Source organism: Candoia aspera, chromosome 2 (assembly GCF_035149785.1).
Source record: "Candoia aspera isolate rCanAsp1 chromosome 2, rCanAsp1.hap2, whole genome shotgun sequence".
Lineage (NCBI taxonomy): Eukaryota > Metazoa > Chordata > Lepidosauria > Squamata > Boidae > Candoia > Candoia aspera.
Window position 1 is genome coordinate 223,901,442 of NC_086154.1, and position 23,424 is coordinate 223,924,865.

At 37.9% G+C, this 23,424-nt stretch overlaps 1 protein-coding gene across 1 annotated transcript; it reads right to left on the reverse strand.

The window, feature by feature from the left end:
- Positions 1-818: 818 nt before the first annotated feature.
- Positions 819-22,806, reverse strand: ARSK (arylsulfatase family member K). The gene is made up of 8 exons (XM_063295412.1): positions 22,340-22,806; positions 20,866-20,995; positions 20,377-20,536; positions 16,666-16,948; positions 12,374-12,545; positions 10,161-10,382; positions 4,954-5,178; positions 819-2,054 (listed from the first exon to the last, which is right to left on the reverse strand). The coding sequence occupies exons 1-8, from the start codon at positions 22,517-22,519 to the stop codon at positions 1,777-1,779; spliced, it is 1,650 nt and encodes a 549-aa protein (XP_063151482.1). The 5' UTR covers positions 22,520-22,806; the 3' UTR covers positions 819-1,776.
- Between the last annotated feature and the right edge of the window lie 618 nt (positions 22,807-23,424).

The following is a 23,424-nucleotide window of genomic DNA, read 5'->3' on the forward strand; positions in this document are numbered from 1 at the left end:
AAACCAACTAACTCAGAGGGAGATTAATCTGTGGTTAACTTTGATTTTCAGCCTCTGAAAATGAGAACAGATATAGGGAAGATTCAATCTCTTCCTCACCTCGGTGCTCCAAACTTAATTGGGCTATCACCCAATTTAAAAAAAAATGTTTTATACAAAAGCTTTTTAGAATAGGAAGTTTGGTTGACTAACCAATATGGAATTCAATCAACAAACCATAGATGGCTGGAGACTGAAATATTATTTGGCACTGAACCAAAAGTACAGGCTTGGCTTAGATGTGTTATAGAACTATACTTTAGGATAAACTGTGGTTAGTTTTATGTATGCATAGATCTTATACAGATGCCTTTTCTTTCCTTCAGTGTAGTTGTGAGAGTATCATATTTTTTCCTTTATTTTCTATCCCCCCTTTATTATTTTTTATAAATAACTCAAGGCAGTGAACATACCTAATACTCCTTCCTCCTCCTCTTTTCCCCACAACAACAACCCTGTGAGGTGAGTTGGGCTGAGAGAGAGGGACTGGCCCAAGGTCACCCAGCCAGCTTTCATGCCTAAGGCGGGACTAGAACTCTCCTACCACGCCTGATTGGCTCTTGGGCTGAGAGAGAGGGACTGGCCCAAGGTCACCCAGCCAGCTTTCATGCCTAAGGCGGGACTAGAACTCTCCTACCACGCCTGATTGGCTCTTGGGCTGAGAGAGAGGGACTGGCTCAAGGTCATCCAGCTGGCTTTCATGCCTAAGGCGGGATAGAACTCACAGACTCCTGGTTTCTAGCCTACCACCTTAACCACTAGACCAAACTGGCTCTCTTTATAATTATCTACACTTCATAATTATGTCTCATAATTAAAACTATAATTCCTATTACCTTGTTTTGTTCAACCACAGTTAACTTCATAATTTCACTATGAAGCTGGCTTCTTTACCTAAACCAGCCTTTGGATCAATTAATAACAATTCTCAGTCTGAGAATTTCTATAGCCTCGGCAATTATAGCAAATAATGCTCTGGGGAACCATGGGTCAGATACCCTCTTAAATCACAATTAAGACTAACCATAGTTTGCTTGGGGTTAGATATAGACTGCATTTATACTTCACACTAAGTCATGTTTTCTTCATGGCTTACTGAATAAACATTGGACTGGATTCATACAACACCAAAACCAAACATTGTATGGCTTAGTTACAAGCCACCACTTGGAGAACCTCAGTCAAAAGGAAGAGGAATGTTTCTGATCTCCTCAGTGCTACACTGTAGGAGTAGAAAGGGAAGAGGTGATGAGCTTGAAATTTTTTGCATCCAAATAAGGTCATTAGGACAGCTAAATCGTTGGGCATGTAAGGGGGGCAAATGACATAACATGCATGACCACGTAATTGCACAAATGCCACAACTTACAAACTTCTGCTAGATATTGGGATGCACAGATGTAATGGCATCAGCATTCACCCAATGACACTACTGCTCACATGGTGTCATCACCCTCACTGCAATGTAACTGATGACAGCACCATGTTATCCATTACCAGGTTTTCCTCTTAACCTGTTTTGAATCTGGCTAACACATCCTGGTTAAGGAATTGGTTTAATGTTAACTGCAGTATACACTAGCATAATACTTAACAGTATTTACATGTTAATAGGGTGAGTTTATATAAGGAGATGGGGAGGCTGGAAATAGTGAACAATTCTGATTTTATGGTTCACTCGTTATAGCAGCAAGATATAATTATTCATTATACCCATGTTGTCTGAAATCTTACTAATTAATGAATATTTCCTTCAATCCATGTATCAATGGCATGTTGATATTTCTTTGGATTCTTTTTCCAGCTCCAATGCCATCTGAGGTTAGCTATTGTATCTGAATAGTTCTGTCCTAAACTTTGCTTCCAGCTGATAAATTGCTGTTTATTATATTGTTCAACAGCTGCAGAGACTTTTGGATAGTTAATTATAAGGTAGAGCTTTTTGTTCAAAGATTGTGTGATTGCTGGAAACTTCGTAGCTACATTTGTTAGTTCATCTGGGTCAGTTGAAAGATCTGCAACAAAGAAAAAAATAGGTTAAGAGAAATTACAGCAAACATACTGGCTCTTAATTTTAGAAAAGTAAAATTGTGTCGTCTCATTCCAATCCACTTAGGATATTGAATCGCCCCAATAACAATTAACATTCATTAAATCAAGAAAATACTGCACTCTTGCAGAAAGCACTGCAACTCTGCAATTCCTTCACCAGTTGTGTTATCACACTAGATTATCACCTACACGCACACTCTGCAGCAACTACAGAAGAAAAATATGTCTCTGGAATTCAACATCACGCTTATATTGTTGGTGACATCTAATTCATAGGTTGCTCCACCTGCTATCTGAGCAAAGAGAATGGGTATGCGTGCCTATACTATCAGCAGTTTGAGAAAAGTCACTCCAAAAGGATTTTAAAGTGTTTGTATCTGCACAGTGATCTCATTTGCAGAGGAAGAAAAGAAAGGTATCCCCTTCCACTTTATACAGTCTGCAGTAAATGCTTTATAATCACAGCAGTCTCCTGAGTGGGAGTGGGAAGGACGGTGGAGGAAAAAAAGAAAGTTCCCATTGAAACTTGGCTGGCATTTTACAGCCCACCTTTGACAGTAGAGATGGGGAGGGGAAATAAGATCAAAGAGGAAGAGTGCTTTGTTGCTCTGTCAGCAGGGGGAATTAATTCCGTAAAGGGAGGCAATAAAGCTGAGGACTTGCAAAGCTGTGGAAAAAATTGAAGGTTTTCTTTTTTAATGATCTAATTGGTCCTCCCTTCACAGAAGGGTTGCCTTTCAAGAAATGGAAAGCTTTGGGGATGTACAGACCTTTGAACAATTCCCATTAATGAATAATTTTATTGAGGAATCACAGGTTACTCATAGCTCAGGGGCCACACCCTATGTTCCCTCTAAGGTGCACGTGTCTGCATGCACACACTACTCATGAAACCCGTGCACACAGCAAAAAGTAGAGGGCACACAAAATTAAGTTTAAATAATAATAATAATAATAATAATAAAAAATGTAGCCACATAAAGCTCCAGGCTTGTGACCTGCGTGGAGTCCTGTGCCAGCTCTCTGCCTTGGCTTAACTGCAGCAGGGAGGGTTGCTTGGCGCTGTCCTGGCACAGACTGAGCAGGAGCACCCTGTGACAGGAGTCTGTGCTGCAGCAGCACCAAGTAACCCTCTTTTGAGGCAACGGGCTTGTGTCTTTTGCCCAGGACAGCAGGCAGGCAGTCCTTTCCCAACCTTGAAGTGGTAGCTGACCTGCTCCGGACCCCAGAGCCTCCTGCACATGAATAATCATAAATATTATCATAATCAATTAAATTTGTATGCCGCCCGACTCCCAGTGACTCTGGGCAGTTCATAGTTGTTAAAAATGTTTAAAAACGAAGAACAATATCAAAACACAAAAACAGCACAAGACAAAAGAACAAAGACGGCAGAGAAAACAAACTTAGTATCTTCAGCACTTATCAAAACTCTCATTTTTCCCAAAAGGCTTGTGTGTGGCTATGCAAATTAAAAAGCAGTCACTGAAAAACTCACAATCAAAGCAGGGAACCTCTAATAAGACAAGATTTTTCAAAAATAAGGCTTCATCAGGCATTGGGAAATAGGAATCCAACATCTAATTCTGCTAAGTGGTACTTCTCTCTTTTGCTGGTTTCAGTCCATATAATTGAAAATATACATTATTTGCATTCTGTTCTAAATTTATATTATATATAGTAACACTGTAAGAATATCCCTGTTTGGATTTGTTAAACCATTAAATTCAATACTGTAAGTATTGGTACTGAACATCAATACAGACACCCAATTTATTATTAAACATAGATATATATTAATTAAGATTTTTATTATTTGTTTGTTAGTTTGATTTGTCACCAGGACTCAGACCCAATTTTTGCATGGTGCTAGTATAAGCCTAAAACTGGAGTAACAAAGAAGAAATAATTTTTTTTTATTTGAATAAAAGCAAAGAAGTAAGGATTTGACAAATAAGCTGCCCCATGTCACAGAAGGCCTAGTTCTGCACCTCAGTGCTAGCAATCATTAACTTGAAAATAGACCAAGTAAGCCAACAAAGATAGAACTACACAACTGAGCAAAATAGCCCTGAAAAGAAATAAAACATCCCTGACAGTTTCATCGGCAACTTTACTGGTTCCAGTTCTCCCAAAGATTTTGGGCAGAAAGCCAGAGTCTTGTGTTTCTGTAGTTCTTTCTGCTTTCAGGCCTTGCAGCCCATTAGACTGCTGAAAAAGAACTGTTGAGTGTTTTTCTCAGCCTGGATCCCACCCTCCTGTCTCTCACTGGAAAAAGGATTGTGACTTCTAGAGATATAAAATATACAGAGTTACTGGCCATCTAGAGGCCATTAGATCTGCTACTTTTTCTGATTCTCACCACTTTGAATCATACGGATTTCTGAGGTACTTGACCATATTGGCTCTTCTCAAACTGGACACAGTTCAAGATGAAATTGATGCCCACATTTATGGGCCCCAAGCGACTGGAGTAGGTACTGGAAACTTAAAAACAGAACTACCTTCTCTGTCTCCTGCTGTGGCCAGTGTTCCTAGCATCCTTTGACCCACTGTTCCCTATTGTACTGTATGTTGAATCAAAACTGCATGCTAACTTTCACTGATACACATTCTTGCAGAGATTTGTTAACAGGATCTTAATTTTTATTCATATTCTTCATCCTAGATATGCATTATTCCTTCTCTGTTCTTTTGCTGAATGGAACAAGGCATGACACAGATGCATTATTTCACAGTTTTGGGTCTTGTGCTGGTACAAGTCAATGAACCTGCGCAAGTATGGAAATGAATCAGCTTATTTTGATCATGCAGATCACATCAGAGAGTAAGAATGATATTGTCATCAAATGGTAAAGGTACCAAATAACTGAGGAGATACAGAATGGCCGTCTGAATAAGCAATGTATTTCCACTTGTCAATTCGCAGCATGTAGGTTGAAGAATTCACATTGCAGCCATGGAACTCGCTCAGAACCCAAGGAGGACGTAGCTTTCTAGACAGGGTTTTATAATCTCCCCTTTCTAATATCAAAGGCATCAGTGAATATCCACTGAGGTTTTTTGGTATAGGGATACTTGCAATATCTGAAAAAAAAAGTCAAGTTTGATAGAAAATAATTAGAAGGCTGAATTAAGAAACAAAATGTGTTTGGGGGAGGGGAAGAGGAATGATACCATATTAACCAATTCAACTTTTTGTCATAGTCTTTTGCTATTCTAGTAGTATTCATACTCCTCTTTGCTTTATATCTATTTTAAGTTCCAAATGGATCTTAGCAGCACAATTCTATACTCAGAGTTAAGACTCATTGTATTGAATAGAACTATTCTCAATTTTCTGAGCATAGGATTGCAATCTGAATGTTCTTATACTTGGTTGTCAGACAAAGTAAATTCTATAAAGATCTCAGTTCCATTGAGTTAATAAGATGCACCCCAAATTTATTCATTTATATACACACACACATACACACACACACAAATACATACTTGTCTGCTGAGTTCATATTGATAAAGAGATATGAACTTAGATCATAGTTTATCATAAAGATATGATCATAACACTGATTCAGAAAAGGCATAATATTCAATTTCTATTATACCTTGTAAATATATTTTTAGGAGATGGTTGCCAACATTGGTTTCTCTCATTGGTGTCAAATTTAATTAATTAAATGTACTCATGGTTCAATCTGTTAAAGTATCTGAGTAATTACTAGTATTCAGGTTTAGAATATCATACACATAATCTTTTATGCTCCTTATTCATTCATCTACATAGAGGCCTATAAGATCAGTGATCACTACTTTTACCATTATCCAGACAACTAAGAAAATAGAATTTCTAAGATCATTTAAAATCTTGTTTGTGCTTCAAGCAATATCTAAGCTGAGCTTTTTTGTGTAACAACGATAGGTGTTAGAAAAACCAATTGAATATATTCTGCTGGCTGAAGAGTTGATTTAGAACACACATACTTCTTTGCCTCTGTCTCCCATACAAAAAATAATTCAACTCAACAGATATCATACTCATTTTAGTATTCATTTGCATCTTTGAAAAGTTCAGATCAAGGAACATACATGCTATAAAATTACTCAGAACTGAAGCTGCATGAGAAGTTCTTTTAGGGTGCTGGCACTAAATGCATAAGCATAATTATATGTTTAAGGCATGAACTATTGAGATAAATAGGGAGCATACATGTAAAAGAATATATTATAAAATAAAATGATATAAATGGAGAAAATATACTATATATTAGAGAAAAATAATTTATTTCTTCATCAATCAGGATGGCTGAGAAAGTAACATTAATCATTTGTTTTATTACTCATCTAAATAAATTAAACCTTGTTGATTTGTGTTTTTATTTTTAACTTTCTGATTACAGAATAGAGCAACCAGGAGAACATATGGAGATTAACAGAACAGGAAGGACGGTAATTTAAAAATACAAACTTCAGGAAGAGTGGGGGAAAAACACAATTGGAACAAAAAATTGCCAACTAGACTCGAGGGTTGAGGATTTGAAAAAAATTATGTGCTGGATGATTCACCTGATTAGTAAAGCTCCTGTTAGAATGTAGTCTTGAAAGAATGGATTATTTTGCAGCAAGAAAAAGTGTTCTCAGTTTTTGAACAATTCTTAAATCGTTACTTCAAAAATGTCAACCTATTGAGAAGGCTTAACCCTTATTCCAAATTAACTTTATTTGCCCTTGATAGTTTTGAAAACTCAAATAAAGTCTGTTAATTAGAAATCATTATCAGTTCATTACATTCAGAGTGTAATTCCCTATTGGTTGGGATCACCAGAACCACCATCCTGGAAGCAGTGTTATTGCTTCCATTAATATATATAGCGCTCCTTGTGGGGGGAGATGGATGGTGATAAAAATTTGATAAACAAATAAAAATAAATAAAAAATAGTGCCTTACATCCATGACACTCAAGGAAACTATATTGATCAGATGCAGATCTCCACTTTAGCAAGATCGCTTTATGTTGTATTACAAGGCTTAGACAGATTCAAACAAAAAGGAAGGTAATTACAAGTCTGAGAGACTTTATCAGCATATTAGATGTTATATATCTTCCACTAATAGTGAGGAAGAACTAAGGGCCAATAATTTAGACAGTGTGTAACAACAACTTGGAAATTTCAAAAAGAGATTGCTTCCTTGTAAAATATGCCAGTGCCACAAACTGCTAGCTTGAAGAATTTAGAGGCAGGAATGCCCCACTCCCCCAAAATGCAAGGCAGTCCATAGGCTGAATGCCAGAGAATTCCATACATCCCAGCTGAAAGTCTAGCTGGATGTCCAATCATAGAGCAAGGAGGAGGAGGAAACTGGAGCAGATATCTCAGGAAAACAGGTCAGGAAACAGGAGAGTTGTTTCTAACCAGAGATGTGGATCTTCAAACATCACATCTGATGGGTGACCACCAAAAATCTCTTAAGACCAGATAGAGGGTCTTGAAAATCAAGGTGTCCTGTGGGTGACCGTCAGGGCAAGCTGTAAGACTTCCTCCATAGCAAAACAGTGAGAATGTGACAGCAGCTTGGTAGCATATAATTCCATTATCTCAGAGCCATCGTGTGGGACAAAACTAGTTACATTCTGGATTTCTGAAGCTGTGCCTGAACATAAGGAGCTGTGCCTGAACATGACAATCTACAGCAACTGTCAAAGAGCCTGCAAAGTTGGGTGAATCTCCAACTCCACAAATTCCAGTTTCTGAAACAATGCATGGCACAATTGTTGTGGGGACTGAGGTTGTACCTCACTTGGAAGAAAGAAGAATGTGGAGCAGGATATTACAGCGACACAGGTCAGAAGAGGGTATTCTTTTCTAATCAGGGGAGGGGATCTAGAGCACAGTCTTATATAATGTATTTGCTTAATTAGAGAAGAGCCATGCTGATCTCCACTGCTTGTCTTTCTTAACTGGTAGTTGTATTCAGGGTTTGGCATTTTCCTACGAATAGGCTCTGACTCTTTACTAAAGGAATCAGTAACCATTTGCACTCATTCAGACCTATCACTCATATGTGGTTGACAGCATTTGAACTGCAGGCTGAGAATGTACTGTTTTCCTCTTCAGCCTTAGAATCAGAGGAATCCATAGCACTTTAATCAATTGCCCCAGTCATCAAACCATACATTGATAGTTTAGCTTTGTTCTTTTCCATCATTTGATAGGCTATATAACATAACATTACAAAATACTCTTGGCCAAGACAAAAAATAGGAATTTTATATACAGTTAAGGTTTCCAGATACTCCATAACTAGGAAGGGGTCCACCAGCTCCCAAAAAGGGAAGCCCCTCTTGAAGAGACTGGGCAGAAAGCAGCCAGAAAGACCAGCTAGAGTATTCTACCAAGTGCCATCTCTGAAGTAATGAGGGGCACTGGGCCAAATGAAAAGGTATGAAATGTTTTGAAAATGTTCAACTGGAAATAGTAATAAATACACAAATCCTAAAACAATTGTGCCAATTGGAGCTACTGGACTGAGGATTAAAAAGTAGAAGTGGAAGGAAATTAATTTGATATTTAAAAATTTCTACAGTGCTGTTATTTAAGTCTTGGAGCATTTCTCAGAATTTGTGGTGTCCAAACTGTCACAAGAATCGAGAGAAATGGGTAAGGCTGAAAACTACCTTAAGAGTAAAGTGGTTTCTCCAAAGAAAAAGATGAGAATTGGTGAGTTACGTTTAAATAGTCAAAAGAAAATTGAGTTGTCGAAAGTTGAAGATAAGAAGACAGTGTTGCCATCACACCATGATCAATAAAGAGAACTCCACTCTAGAGGCTGGAAGATTTTGGACAAATATTTGGGCTTTTTAAAGCAGGTTGTAGAATTTGAAATTGACAAGAAGAAAGCTCTGTACATAATATTGAGACATGTAAATGCTTTGGTTTACTCTGAAGTGGGATAATTGTCTAAATGTGTTTATCAGGATGGTTTCTTAAAATGGATAAATGGTTGTGCTGTTTTGAAAATTCTTAAATTTTTGGTAAATGCCTAGGTTACTGTTTAAATGTGGTTATCAGGATGGTTTTTTTTTAAGGGTTTAGATAAATGTTTATGCCGTTTGGATAATTTTTATATTTTTGGTTGTTAGCTTAGTTGGCAGATGGGAGCAAATTATAGTGAAAAAGGGTAGTGTTTGTTACTATATTCCAAATTATGTTTGAAGGGTTTTATATGTTTTTCTTTAATTGGGAGGGTAATTTTGTTTTAGAAGGGAATGTAATAATGAGAATTTAAATGCTTTATAGAAATAATGTTTACTATAATATGAATTGGAGTAAGAGATTGATATTGATTTATGTATATCTTTGTTATAGAAAGTCGTAAGTCACTTTGTAGTAGTTTGTTTTGTGTCTTTTCACACCTTTTTAGTTCTGTTTCTTTGTAGGCTTGCTTCAATCTTTTTAGTTTTTATGTATATTTTGAAAACGCTTTAATAACATTTTCTAAGAAAAAAAGTAGGATATAGGGAAAGGCATTTTCTGATGCACTGTTTTCCCAGTTTTTATCATGTGAGCACCAACCACTGAAAGGGAATTAGTTGCTAGACTGAAGATAATTGTTTGAAGAATCGCATTTCCAAAAACACAAGAAGTGTAGAAAAGTGTAGATTGCTATTCAGATTATTGGTTCAGCCCCCAAGAAAGACCAGGAGAGGCTGAAATATATCTGGCCAATTAGTATTGGACCATACTTCTAGGACCACCAGTTGGTATTTGTATAATCTCACTCACTACATTATCTCCAACTGGATGGGATCATAACACTGGTCTACAAGGCACTAGTCTCATTCTCAATTACCTTTTTGCCTTCAGTGTCATTACATTGCCAACTCTGATTAACTGCTTAAGGTCTTGGCAGTATCCTGATAACTTTGTTATTCCTATCAGCTAGGCTTGCCCCATGTAATTAATCCAGAAAGAAGAGGTAAACCAACAGATAAAACAATGGCAACAAATGAAACTTTAAAAAGGTAAATAATTCCAAAAATATTGATTTTACTGCTGTAAATGCTGCTTACCAAGCATGGTAGGATAGATATCCACAAGGGACACCATATTTGATACAAACTGTGACTTAATATTTGGCCCCATTATAAGGAGGGGAATATGAGAACTTGCTTCATACATGCTCATTTTATAAAACTGTCTGTGTTCCATAGCAAGTTCTCCATGATCTGCACTAAATATTACATGAGTTCCTTCAAGCAGTCCTGTTTCATTTAGAGCAGAAATTATCTCACCTGCAACACAAGAAAATACATATTAAGATATTAATTAAACAGCACTAATGTTCACAAGGATTCTGAAGAATACTTCCTTGCTGACAAGAATATTTGGTGATGAGTGATCATGAAAGGCGGTTTACTTTCTCCCTGAAAATTCTGACTAAGTTCTTTCAAAGCTTAGTATCAACAAATGTAACTGATTTCCAAAACTCCAGAAGCTTGTACTTGAAATACTATTTTGTGAAACTTAGACTTAATATTTACGGCAATCCAAAATCGTAACAATGAAATTAAAGACCTGTCTCAAAATTAAAATATCTGGAGATTAAATCTTAGGATCAGTGTTACATTTTTTCCTCTCAGATTTTACAAACCACCTCACAGAATTTAGCTACTTTTACATATACCTTTACATCTGGGCTGAAAATTAAAAACTAAGTGACTGATGATTCAGAGTCATCTAATGCTGGTCTTGGACCATAATAAGAGTTATATTATGAGTAGGCAATTAGTATATAATGAACATCCTCACACCAGCTTAAAAGCACATAGTCTAGTGATTATATTGGTTCAAAGCCACAAGAGCAGAATCTTCTTATATTTTCTACCTAGCACTTCATAGAGTAAGGCTTTGCATCCTATTAATAAGTATTAAGTCTACAGTAACTGAAAACCTGTAGTACAGGAAAAGCAAAACATAAATGTTGGTTATATGTGAGCAGTTTCAGCCAAGGTGATTATAGCAAAAACAGGACATTGTGTGGGTCACTGAAGTCACTGAAAACTTGATGAAATCCCTTCTGGGTTATTAGATTTTGCACACTTGTTTGTTTGTTTTCATGCCTAATTTCCACATCTTTTGAGGCTGACATTTTCTGAATGAATCAACATTCCAATCTAGAAAAAGAAGATTTAAAAGCAAACTCTATGCCGTAATATAATTTCAAATATTCAAAGGGGAGATTTTTCATTTCACCTCGTTCCAGTGAGGGTTTCTGGATAATCTTCCTCTTCTTTTTGCTATAACACTAAGTAAAGGTAAAGGTTTCCCTTGACATTAAGTCCAGTTGTGTCTGACTCTAGGGGGCGGTGCTCATCTCCATTTCAAAGCCGAAGAGCCGGCGTTTGTCTGTAGACACTTCCGTGGTCATGTGGCCGGCATGACTAAACGGAACGCCGTTACCTGCCCGCTGAAGCGGTACCTATTAATCTACTCACATTTGCATGTTTTTGAACTATCAAGTTGGCAGGAGCTGGGACTAGCAACGGGAGCTCACCCTGTCATGTGGATTCGAATCGCTGACCTTCCGATCGGCAAGCTCAGCAGATGAGCCTAGATGCTAGGTTCAGGCCACAAAGGAAGATAAGGTACAGGACTCCAAACAAACATCTCTCCCTGAAGTCCCTCCAGGATCCCACCCTTCACCAAATTCCTTCCAAGCAGCCAAAAGATACCACTACAAGTGGTGGTGAGCTACCACCAACTGCCTTCAGCAAAGTAGCAGGAGCCTATTTAAATACCAAGAACCAGCTCCTGAGGGCACAGCTGTTTTCCTTGACCCAAAGAAATATCCTTTTCATGGAGGGCGCAAGTGAAAATATTCCAGAATGTTATGAATCCCCCTGCTCTAAAGGGCCAAGAAAGTCTCTGATCTTATAACTGGTAGGGGCTAAGTATGCACATTCCCAGATATAGTTTTGATGTCATCATGTGAAGAACTTGTTCTAATGCTGAGTATTTTAATATGGCTATATAATATTCTTCATGAATCTATACAGGCAGATATCTAAATAAATAAAGGATAAAGGAAGATCCAGTATAAAACACCTTCAAGTACATTCTGGAAAAAAAAAGCTTCCAAAAGATAACAGTTCTAAAATTTCTAAAAATGTACAATTGAAGACTGCAGCTTCTGCATTGAAAGACCAGAATGATAATCATGTTCAGTGTTATACCATGAATATATACATTATGAAAGTAGTATGTGACTAGGACTATCACCTACCAAGCATGGCATCTGTTTCTGCACACATGGCATAATAATGTGCTCGAATATTTCTGATTTCTTCCGGTGTAAATTGCCCACTGCAGTTCTTGGTATAAGAAGAATAATAATCAACTGGGTGCATCTCTGAAAATGGAGACCATTTTGGAATCTTTATGGCATCATACATCACCTAATAACAAAACAGAAATGTGCCGCATTTGATAAAATAGCACTATTGTGCATTTACAATTTGTCAGCAATTTTCAAGTAGGTGCCAAAAGTATATATGCTGACTGAAAATGAGATTATAAAGGAGATTTTCTCTTCCCTAGACTGGTGGCTGTACAGAAAAGAAAAAACGGGGCTATTTCCAATTAGTCAGCTCCTGGCACTATTAAGATCCTGCAGAGCTGCAGCATCTTTTTATCTTTTACATTTTTCTTAGTAAGAAAAAAGATTGAAAAGTGCTGGGACAGTTCCAAATAGAAGACAATATTGCCTGGACATTATGTTGAACTCTGTGAATGAGCTGGGTAACAGTACAAAAACCTTCTTTGAAACCACTCCTACAAACTTTAATTTAGTTACAACCTAAATATGGATGGGAGAGTCACAACTGTTTGATTTCTAATTTGTCTTCTTCAAAATAATTTTTAGTTCAAAAATACTCATTTTGAAATGTTACTCAGGTACTCATTTCTGCTACTCAGAAATGTTACTAAACACAGAGGTCCCTTCTTCTGAGACTTACAGTCTATTTTGAGGAGTGGGGGAAGAAACAAATAGAAGCAGAGACAAAAGAGGAATCATATGTATTCTGCTCAGTAATGTCTACTTAAACTTAATTGAAGAACAGCATGAGGAATAGGGGATTGTGCCAAAAGAAGGGTTTTGAGGGCAGTGTCCAGCCTGATCCTCAGTGGACTAGAACATCAACACAAGAAGTGCCACAATCACTGCTGTCTCTTATCACGGTTTGATTCAACAATGTTGCATGTCCTTTGAGAGACTCCTTCATATCTTATGCCTTATGTATCTATAATGTATTCTCTGTCTGCAAAATGTATCTTTCCTTGCTTATTAAAGCTCATGTATCTTAGAACAAACCACATGTCTCAAAGACAAATCCAGCTGATATAGTGCCTTACAGACCATCTGCTTAGCAACACAGTGTACTATGAGAGCATCATGTTGATGCACTTCTCCAAGCTGAATCACCAAAGGAACAGAAAAAATGGTTTAATGCTAAGCTCTATTCCAGTTAAAACAGGGGAACCATGGAATTAATTCTACATCTCAGCAGAACATTCAGCAGTACATGGCCTATGTATCAATGGCAAACTAGTGTTTAAAGAAAAAAAAAGACAAAGTCTTTACATTTACATAATATGGTTTGCACTGTATTGGCATGATGACAACCTTACAGTTCTAACTCTGCTCAAATTGATTGTTTTGATAGAATGCTCCAGGTAGACAGCCATACTTGGATCCTTCATTTACACTGGAGGTGGCACCACAACTATATAAATGCACTGTGTGTGTCACTAGGCAACCTCATAGACAGAAAACAAGATGCTGTATTGGTTGATTCAGTAGGGCTCCAATATACTTGGATAAACACAGCTTTCTCCCTATAGTAGCTAAGAAGAAACAACAATAAAAAAATTGTCTTGGCTTTATTTTTCTGCCACAAAACACATCCCATCAAAATAAGTCCCCAGAATTAAAGCCCTAAATCAAAGGTAGTCTACTACTGCCCTCCAGATCATTTTAGACTACAATTTCCACAATACCTTGCCACTGCCCATATTTGTTGGAAGCTAGGGGGAAAATGAAATACCAACTGTTTCCTGCAAAAGCTTGTTTAGTATAAGATGGGACAGAGCAAAACTTGGACAGGCTTTCAAAATTCAGTTATTCTACCTTACAACAATAAACAGCATTCCTGGAATCCCTGCTGTCTCTTTCTTGACCTGGCCAATCTCAAAGGGCTGGCATCAACCTTGAAAGCCTATTCAAGTTTTTCTCTGTCCCTTCTTATACTAAACATAATCAAGACAGGGTTACTTTGAGTCTCTTTATCATGCCTCCCTTATCTCAGGGCTATGTAATCTTTCCTCCAAGCCCCCCCCCCCCTTAATGGCTTGCTCATTCCTTCCCCTCCTGAATGGTACTCTCATAACTTCCCCCAGGTCAACTCTACATTCCTTTATAGGACTCTGCCTCACAACTGTAAGGTTTGGATAGACCCCGCAAAAACATGTACAGCTGCTCTCCCATTAGGACTCTCCCATGGCATCACTTAAAATCCATTCATACAGCTTATTGTTAGATGAAAAAGGGCAAGAGGAGATTGAAGTAACTGGTTGTTGTATATGTGTAATGAGCCTAAACACTGCATCAACATGTCCATTATGGCTATGCACCCTTCCAAAATGATTCACAAGAAGTGCTTCTGAACACTGCATTGAGCTATTCATTGAAGCAATCTGGGTTTTTTTCAGTCTTCCAAGGGAGCTTGAAAAATAGTTGCCACTGCTTTAAGAGTCACAGAGTTGACTCAAAGCAGTGCTATGTTTTCTCATACTCAAGCAGAAATATGGAAAAAGCGAGGCTACTTGAATGAATAGAAGAGGACTGCTGTGCTCATCCAAAGTCCACAGCATTTTTCCAGATCTTTTTCAAACCATGTGTGGTCCTAACATGAATATACTTGTAGAACAACAACCCTAATTCTTGTCAGTTTAAGGATGTTCACATCTGAGAAACACTAGCAAAAATAGAGCTAAATTTACATTACATACGGTCTGGGCTAAACATAAGATCAATACAGACTATAGGAGAAAAATACATGGTAACGATTACTTAATGGCTGAAATCTCACTAAAATACTATCCTAGCTATAAAAAACAAGTATGCTACGTGAAGATGCTTTTGTGGAGAAAAGGTTTCATTACAGAGCCGCAATGCCTTTCAGTAGCAGGAGCCATGGCAACAGGGCTAGGGAGTGTGGTGGCCAGGTAGAATTACATTTTCTGTCCGATAAGACAGCAATCATCATAAAAAGAGAAGGCCTTTCAGTTTCTCTAGGAAAGATCAATCCAAGAGTCAGTATTATAGTAGGACCTTATGCTTTATGTACAGCACGGAACTGATTGGCAATGCAAAGTCTATACTAGTAAACATCATAGTTGCTCAGTTTACAAAATGACATTATCACACGCAACATACACTAACTCTGTCAGCTGGTCCTATTTTTTTCTGCAAGTAGGAACATTGCCTAAGGGCCTACAAGATGGGCAAACTTTTCCATTCGAAAGACTGCATGGGCAACAGTCACTAGGCAATATACTTTATCTACCGCAAATTTAAATCCCATAGAATGCAAGCACACACACACAACCCCCCCTCCTTTCAAAGAATGAAACCAATGCTGTTACTATGCTTACATGATGTCTAACCATTCATAATCCACCACATGCAGGACAACCATATTTTCTTGTAAAGCAAAATGCATTTGCCCACATTCACACTCCTCATCATCTTACTGTCTTCTGTATTTTCTTATCCCATTAGTGACTTTAATGTGGCCTTTCCAGACAGCAATCTTCCTGTGGAGCTCTGTAATATACTGTGTATGTTTATAGAACTGTAATGAATATTAATAGTGGGTTAGATCCAGATTTAAATGCTTGTAATAGGATTTTTGTTAGCAAATTTCCCCACCAAGTACTTCCTGTACTTCATTCAGTCTCCTGATGCTGTTATATTACTGAGCAGGTAGCACCCACAACAAACTACATTGCTAGCATAGGTATTTCAGTATCACTGGTAATGCTCGTGAAACAATTACAGTATAATGCCAAAATATGGTGCTAGAGCAGATGTGCCCTATGCGGCTTCCAATAATCTAGCCCAGTTTATTTCAGAAGTGCTGGGATATCATAACCCAGCATCTTCATCCAGGCTAGCCAAGGGATGACTTATGCAAGCTGGGGATGACATTGTGGTCCAACACTTCTGGAAAACACAGATTGTGGAAGGCTGATCTAGCAGCATAGTCAAAGTCCCTTAGCCACAGAAGCTCACTGGATGACAGCCTGACCTACTTCACAGGGTGTTGTTGTGGGGAAAAACTGGGAGGAGGGAATGCTATATACACTGCCTTGAGCTCCTGAATAAAAGGAGAGACATAAATCAATCAGTCAAATGAATAATAAAAATTAGACTGAGGCTGACCTATGTACAAATAAAGAATAAGCCGATAAAGCAATTCTTGAATTCTTTTCAAATGCCATGTATATACATACCCTTTGTAGCCAGTATGGAGACGTGAGAAATGTAGATGCCCCATAATTTTCTCCTGAGGATGGTGAAGGATATGGGTGAGGCAGATTTAGTCCCAAGTACAGAACGAAGGGCTGTGATAATTTAGTTGCCTTATTTTTTATCCATGTTGCTGCTTCATCAGTAACCTTCCAATCTTTTTGCATGACTCTTATGTGTGTCTTGTTACCTATGAGTTTAGCCACAGGTCTGCCTTCTTGCTGAAGCAAAAAATCAACATTTCTGGTCCAAGCCTCCACACGGTTACTGAAAATAAGAAGAGCTTTCAAGGTATGCCTTTTTAATCAACACATTGGCAAATTACCCAAGATTGTGATGCTGGCTTGTTTTTATTAACCGTAGCTAAAGTTAAAAAGTTCAGGCTGTATATCACCAAGCCACGTTTATTCTAAAGTTTCTACGTTACTATTTCTCTTACAGCAGCAACAGAGGAAGAACACAAAGGTAAGAATGTATGAGCCCGAGACTAGCTGTGGTTCACAGAATCATAGAACTGTAGAACTGGAAGAGACCACAAGGATCATCAAGTCCAGCTTTCTGCAATATTCAAGAAAATCAAGTACAGCAAGGTTCTTCCTTGTAATAACAAATACAGGCCAAGATATGCTGATCCAGTTCATAAAACATACTAAGGTTGATTGTGCGAACTGAGATCATGGGACAGATTGTGATTAAGAAGTTCTTCAATCACAGTCTACAGCTATCTATGGCTGTTTCATTATTGACCTTAGCCAAATATCATCCAAACCTGACTAATGGCTAGCAGAGATTTAAGCAATTATTGGTTTCCACGGAAACAACGCAGACTGGAGAAGTGACTCCAAAGCAAAGCAGATTCTAAAGCAGATTCTCTTCTGCTCCCAAACTTTATTTCATCCTGCATCCATACATGTACATTTCCCATGCCCCCCCCTATGAAAAAGGGCTTGGCAAAGAATTCAACTACCCCATGGTGAACCACAGTATTATCCCTATCCTGCTTGGGGTTTTTGTTTATCAAAAACTGAACAATCTCTGCTTCATATGATGGTTTTCTTGCTACCACAAAAGTCATGTGACCTAAAGAGTATGACCTAAATGTCTGCTAAAAAATGGCCTGTTGTGTTATATGGTATATTAGAACATATCTGATTAATGCTAAAGCATGCTTCACCATCTCACACAAATCAGAACCCTTAGATAGTTTTCTGTTAGCTTCCTTTGTGGCAGCTTCCCATAGAATTCCTAAATGTAGGGGTTTGAGTGACTGGTAGTGGCTTTATTTTAGAAAATTGCTTGGGGTTATCATTTCTAGAACAGAAAGACATTTTCCTATATTTATTTCTATTCTGCTTGATTTCAAAATGAACGGGTTGCTTACAAAGCAATCAAAACAAGGGGGCAGGAGGCACAAAGGATAGACCATATCCAAAGCCCTTCAGCTTTGCAGTGGGACAAATTAAGTGCTTTTGTTTCCCCTCTGACTGATCAGCATCTGCCTGTGGAGAAAACAACCATCATTCACTCTCCTTAAAAGTCGCAACTTGTGGTGGGACAGGGCTAGGTAAGTATAGACAGGTGCTCTGAATAACAGGTTTATTAATTAAGTAATTGAAAATCCATTTTGAGATTAATATCCATGTAATCATTTTAAAAAAAAATGAAAAATATCAAGCTCTTTTAAAAGCTTTGTCCATTCTCATCCTCACTTCACTATCTCTTAAGTAAACAGTTACTTCCACTTTCCTGAAATTCTCAAGAACTGCATCTGGCTCCAGAGAAAAGTTTGTTTATATTATGCTTTCATTATTTACAACACTGTTTCTAGCACTATCTGAGCAGATGGCATACCAGGTTGGATTCTATCAGGTAATAAAATTCCTCTGCACTTAATTCTTGTATTATTAGAACTAACCTAATATAGAATACTTTATAGAATAGAATACTTTATTGGCCAAGTATGATTAGACATACAAGGAATTTGACTTCGGTGGAAGAGCTCTCAATATATTTACATAACATCAAAAATAAACAATAGTAAAGTAATAATGTTATTTACTAAAACTATACAATCAAGAAAGAAAAAAAAATGGAAGGAAGTAATACTACAGCTATTAACTAACACACACTCATATTTAAAAGGAGAATTAAGGGACAGCATACTGCATCTGTTGTCTAACATACGTTCACATTTAACAGAGCATTACCGGTCACATCTTAGCAGTCATGTCTTACCATACATTGTCAATCATTATATCATGCTAAATTAATTAGGAGTTCAACAGAGCAATGGCACAAGGGAAAAAACTGTTTCGATGTCTAGATGCTTTGACATACGGTACTCTGTAGCGCCGTCCTGATGGTAAAAGTTGAAAGTTTATGTCCAGGATGCGAAGGGTCTGCAGGTATCTTCTCCGCCCTCCTTTTGACCCTTGCAATACACAGGTCTTCTATAGAAGGCAGGCGGATTGCAATAATTCTTTCTGCAGACTAAACTATCCGTTGAAGTCTATATTTGTCCTGCTTGGTTGTGGAACCAAACCAGTTATAGAAGAACAGATAACAGATTCAATAATTCCTCTGTAAAACTGTACCAAAAGCTCCTGAGATAGATTAAACTTCCTAAGTTGACGCAGGAAGAACATCCTTTGTTGTGCCTTTTTGATGATAGTTCTGATGTTAAGTGTCCATTTCAGGTCCTGAGAAATTATGGAGCCCAAAAACTTAAAGGACTCTACTGCTAATACTGGGCTATCGAATATGGTAAGAAGAGGGGAGTTAGAAGGATTCTTTCTAAAATCCACAACCATCTCTACAGTTTTGAGCGTATTCAGTTTCAAGTTGTTATAACTACACCACAGGGCCAGTTGTTGTACATCCCGTCTATATGCTGACTCATCACCCCTCTGAATGAGACCAATAACAGTTGTATCATCTGCAAATTTCAGAACTTTAACAGAAGAATCTTTTAAAGTACAGTCATTGGTATAGAGGGAGAAAAGCAACTGGGTGAACACACATCCCTGAGGGGCACCTGTGCTAAATGACTGAATACTGGATATAGTTTTGCCTAACCTCACATGCTGTTTCCTATCTGTTAGAAAACTGATTATCCACCTACAGGTAAGGTCAGGCACAGTAAGCTGGACCAATTTGTTATAAAGAATTCCTGGAATAATAGTATTGAACACTGAGCTAAAGACATATCCATACAAGATTTGACATAAATGCTACATAAAGTATGAAGTTGGACACCAATTATGACTTCAAAGAATGTGAAATCTGCAATGCCAAATTAATACAAAATATATGAGACATGTGATTTTTAAGCAGTTTCATACCTGCCTTCATTTACTTCATACTTCAGATATAAAGCACTTTTTTAAAGGGAAGAATGTCTAGTACTGGTGGAATAGCACTGGCTGAAGCAGACCTCTAATTCAAAATTCTGTTCAAATATAAAATGGAAATCATCAAGTTCCATGGGGCTGGAGTGGGGAGGAACTGTTCCTCACAACAGTTATTGTTTTTAGGAATTATATTGGAAACCATTTTTACTGTGTGCCCTTGACCATGAGACATTTGGTTTTCATGCTGAAAAACAGATGCACTAAAAAGCATTTAATCAAAAGAGAAACAATAAAATGATCCAGATTTCATTAACAAACCCAAGATATATTTCCTTCTTTACTCACCTTAGTGAATGATGTCCAGAAGTATAATCTAGTTTTCCATATTTTTTAATATAGTAGCCTTTCTTTTCCATATGGTCCATCCATGTTGTATAATTTGGATCTAAGCCCTTGAAGTTATTCCAGGACTCAGTTAAGTGAGTGAAAAGGCCACTCCACATAGCTAAAAAAAATCAATATTTGTTGAAGATCATCAATACATAAAACCATAATAAAACAATGTGTTTACACAATTGTCTTCTTCACTTGATACAACCTACAAGGCACCCCATAAGGCAACAACTTATGACTTCAAGGATAATTTCTTGCCACTGTACAGTATTTCTATGGCACAATGGTGTGCAAGCTCCAGGAAAACTCCTACAGCATGAAAACCCATCCAAATCTTCTCTCTCCCCTTTCTCAAGGAAATAATTTATTTTCCTGTATTTATTTATTTAATTTTATTCTGGCTTTTACTCAAATATTGATTTTTCCAATGTACAAGTTTACCTGCACGAGATGGACAGCATATGGGAGAATTGGTGTAGGCATTAAGAAAGAGACTGCCTTGCCTCCTCATGAGATTTATAAAAGGCAAAGCTACTGTTTCATTTTCTGGGTAAAATGTTAGCCTTCCATCCTGCAGGAAAACAAAAAAGGGCAGGATGGGAATACATCTGGAGATTAATTTAAGCAGTATTACAAACCACAGTGTAAATTGTCAGCCAAAATACACAATTCAAGTATACAAGATCTAAAAGAAATCTATTGTATTTATTTTGTTGAAAATTAGATTTTTTTTCTGATTACGTTTAGTGACAGAAGAGAGGCGGTTTGGTGTAGGGGTTAAGGCACCAGGCTAGAAACTGGGAGATGGTGACTTCTAGTTCCGCCTGAGGCACAAAGCCAGATGGGTGACCTTGGACAGTCACTCTCTCTTAGCCCTAGGAAGAAGGCAATGGCAAACCACTTCTGAAATCTTTGAAACATTGGGTCAGAAGTTTAAAGGGTTACTTCAAATGATATTATAGAAGGAATTCTAACTGAGAATATTCTCTGTTTTGCCTTCTTCCTCTAGATATTGGAACTGAAAAATATCCTGTCCTTGTAGCCTTAAGTACCCCAGTTCTGATTTCAGTGAACCTAGTCACCAATTTGATTGGCCTAAGAAAGATACCATGATTTTAAAAAATTTCTCATAGTCTACATTGTGCTTTAAACACAGTGTGTTTAAAAGCTTTTGTCTTTTAATGGGATCCTACAAGACCAATGTGACCTGTGCTCAGGCACAGGGCTAGCAATCTCATGCCGGAAAGCACCTTGCCTATTTTTTTACTAATCCCAATCACCTTCCTCACTATTGCTTAAGAACACAGAAAAAATGTTGCGAAATGTTTCACATCCAAACTATCATTTCATTAGTTGTGTTGGTAGGCCCCCTAGTGTACAAAATAACAGTTTGAAATGTTTGTGCCACCCATTTCCTCTTCCTTACCAGCTCCTGCTATTCCAATTGGGAGAGCATTTACCTTGGAAAGATGTAGTTTCATGCAAGTTTACTCGTAAGTACATGCCATTGGTTCAGCGGGCAAACGTTCACAGGTTTGCAGTTTACAAAGTGGATGTACGCAAATTACTTGGATAAAATTTAGCAACAGTGTTTATGTTAAGTGCAAACTGTGCACTAGGTTTCTAGCATCCGTATCTTCTTCAAATGGGAAGAGACAGAAGGGTGAAGCAGCCAAACGAGATTTATGGTAGGCCAGCTCTTCAGAACATGGTGCTCTCATGTGGAATTACATCTTCCACTAATCTCATCCACCAAGGAATTATACTCCCAAAATATCTGGGGGGCACCACATGGGGAAGCCTAGAGTAGCTGAAAACATGACTCTTTCATGTCATCACCTTCTTTCCCTTCAATCAAAGTCAGTGGAAAACAAGATTCTCTAAATGGCTTTTTAAAAGAAAACAAAATACTTACAAAAGAATCGCACATCACCATCACAACATTAGGCTTTCCACAAGTTCCACAGCTCTCTTTAGGACCAAGCAAAGGCCTCGCCTTTACTTGTCCCCAAGAAACAAATCGCACCAGCAGGAGGCCCAAGCCAACTATTATATAGTTTGAAAAGGATGCGGGGTTTGTATCCCCTCTACCCATTTCTTGCTTAAGATCAGACCAAAGGTTCCAGGCCGCTTCGTTCAGAAATCCTTCTCGGAACCCCTGTTCACTTTGCACAGTCAGGCAAACGATCTTCACGCTTCACTTGACTGCGCCCGCCGGATGATTCATTCCACCGCTAGGAAGCTCGTGACGGACAACTAACACCATTGTGCCCCAAAAAAATCAGTTGCACCGGAGAAAACTACGACTCCCATGATGCATATTGCGAAAAATTAGTACTTAAAACCCATTTCTTTAGTAAGTGAATGAGTGAAGGCGATTAAGAGTTGCTGCCTTCTTGTTCAAGGTTAGGAATGTGCAAAGGCTCAACTATTTCTACCACGCGAAAGGCGGGGGAAACGGGAAAATAAAAAATGAGGTAGCGAACCATAGCGTCCATAATGTAATGCGACAAAGGAAAGGCTTCAAATAATTACAGTATACTGTAGATATTAGATCCCGGACCACCGTTCTGTGAAGAGTGGAACTATCCATAAGTAATAATAGAAAATCAGTATACGTGTGCAGCGATGTCGTCCTGTCCTCGCCACCTAACGACAGAATCCAATGCGAGAATATATGCTTCGTGTAGGAAAAAAATAACTCAATCTTCAAGCTGAAATTTTGCAGCATAATTTTTTTCACAAACGATTGCGTGCATTGCTCGCAATGTAATCCAGTATCATATGTACCAGCAATAGAGAAAAGAAAATCAGTAATTAAGGGTGCAGTTCTACGCATTAAATCCAGTAGTAAAAGGGAATTTATTCTCCCCAATTACTTGAGAGTTGAAAAGTATGATACTGTACAATCAGAGTGACTGCGTGGAATCTAACAGAAACGTCTCCACCAGTGAACTACAACTCCCATCACCGCGGGAAAGCTGAACCGGACAACCTCGC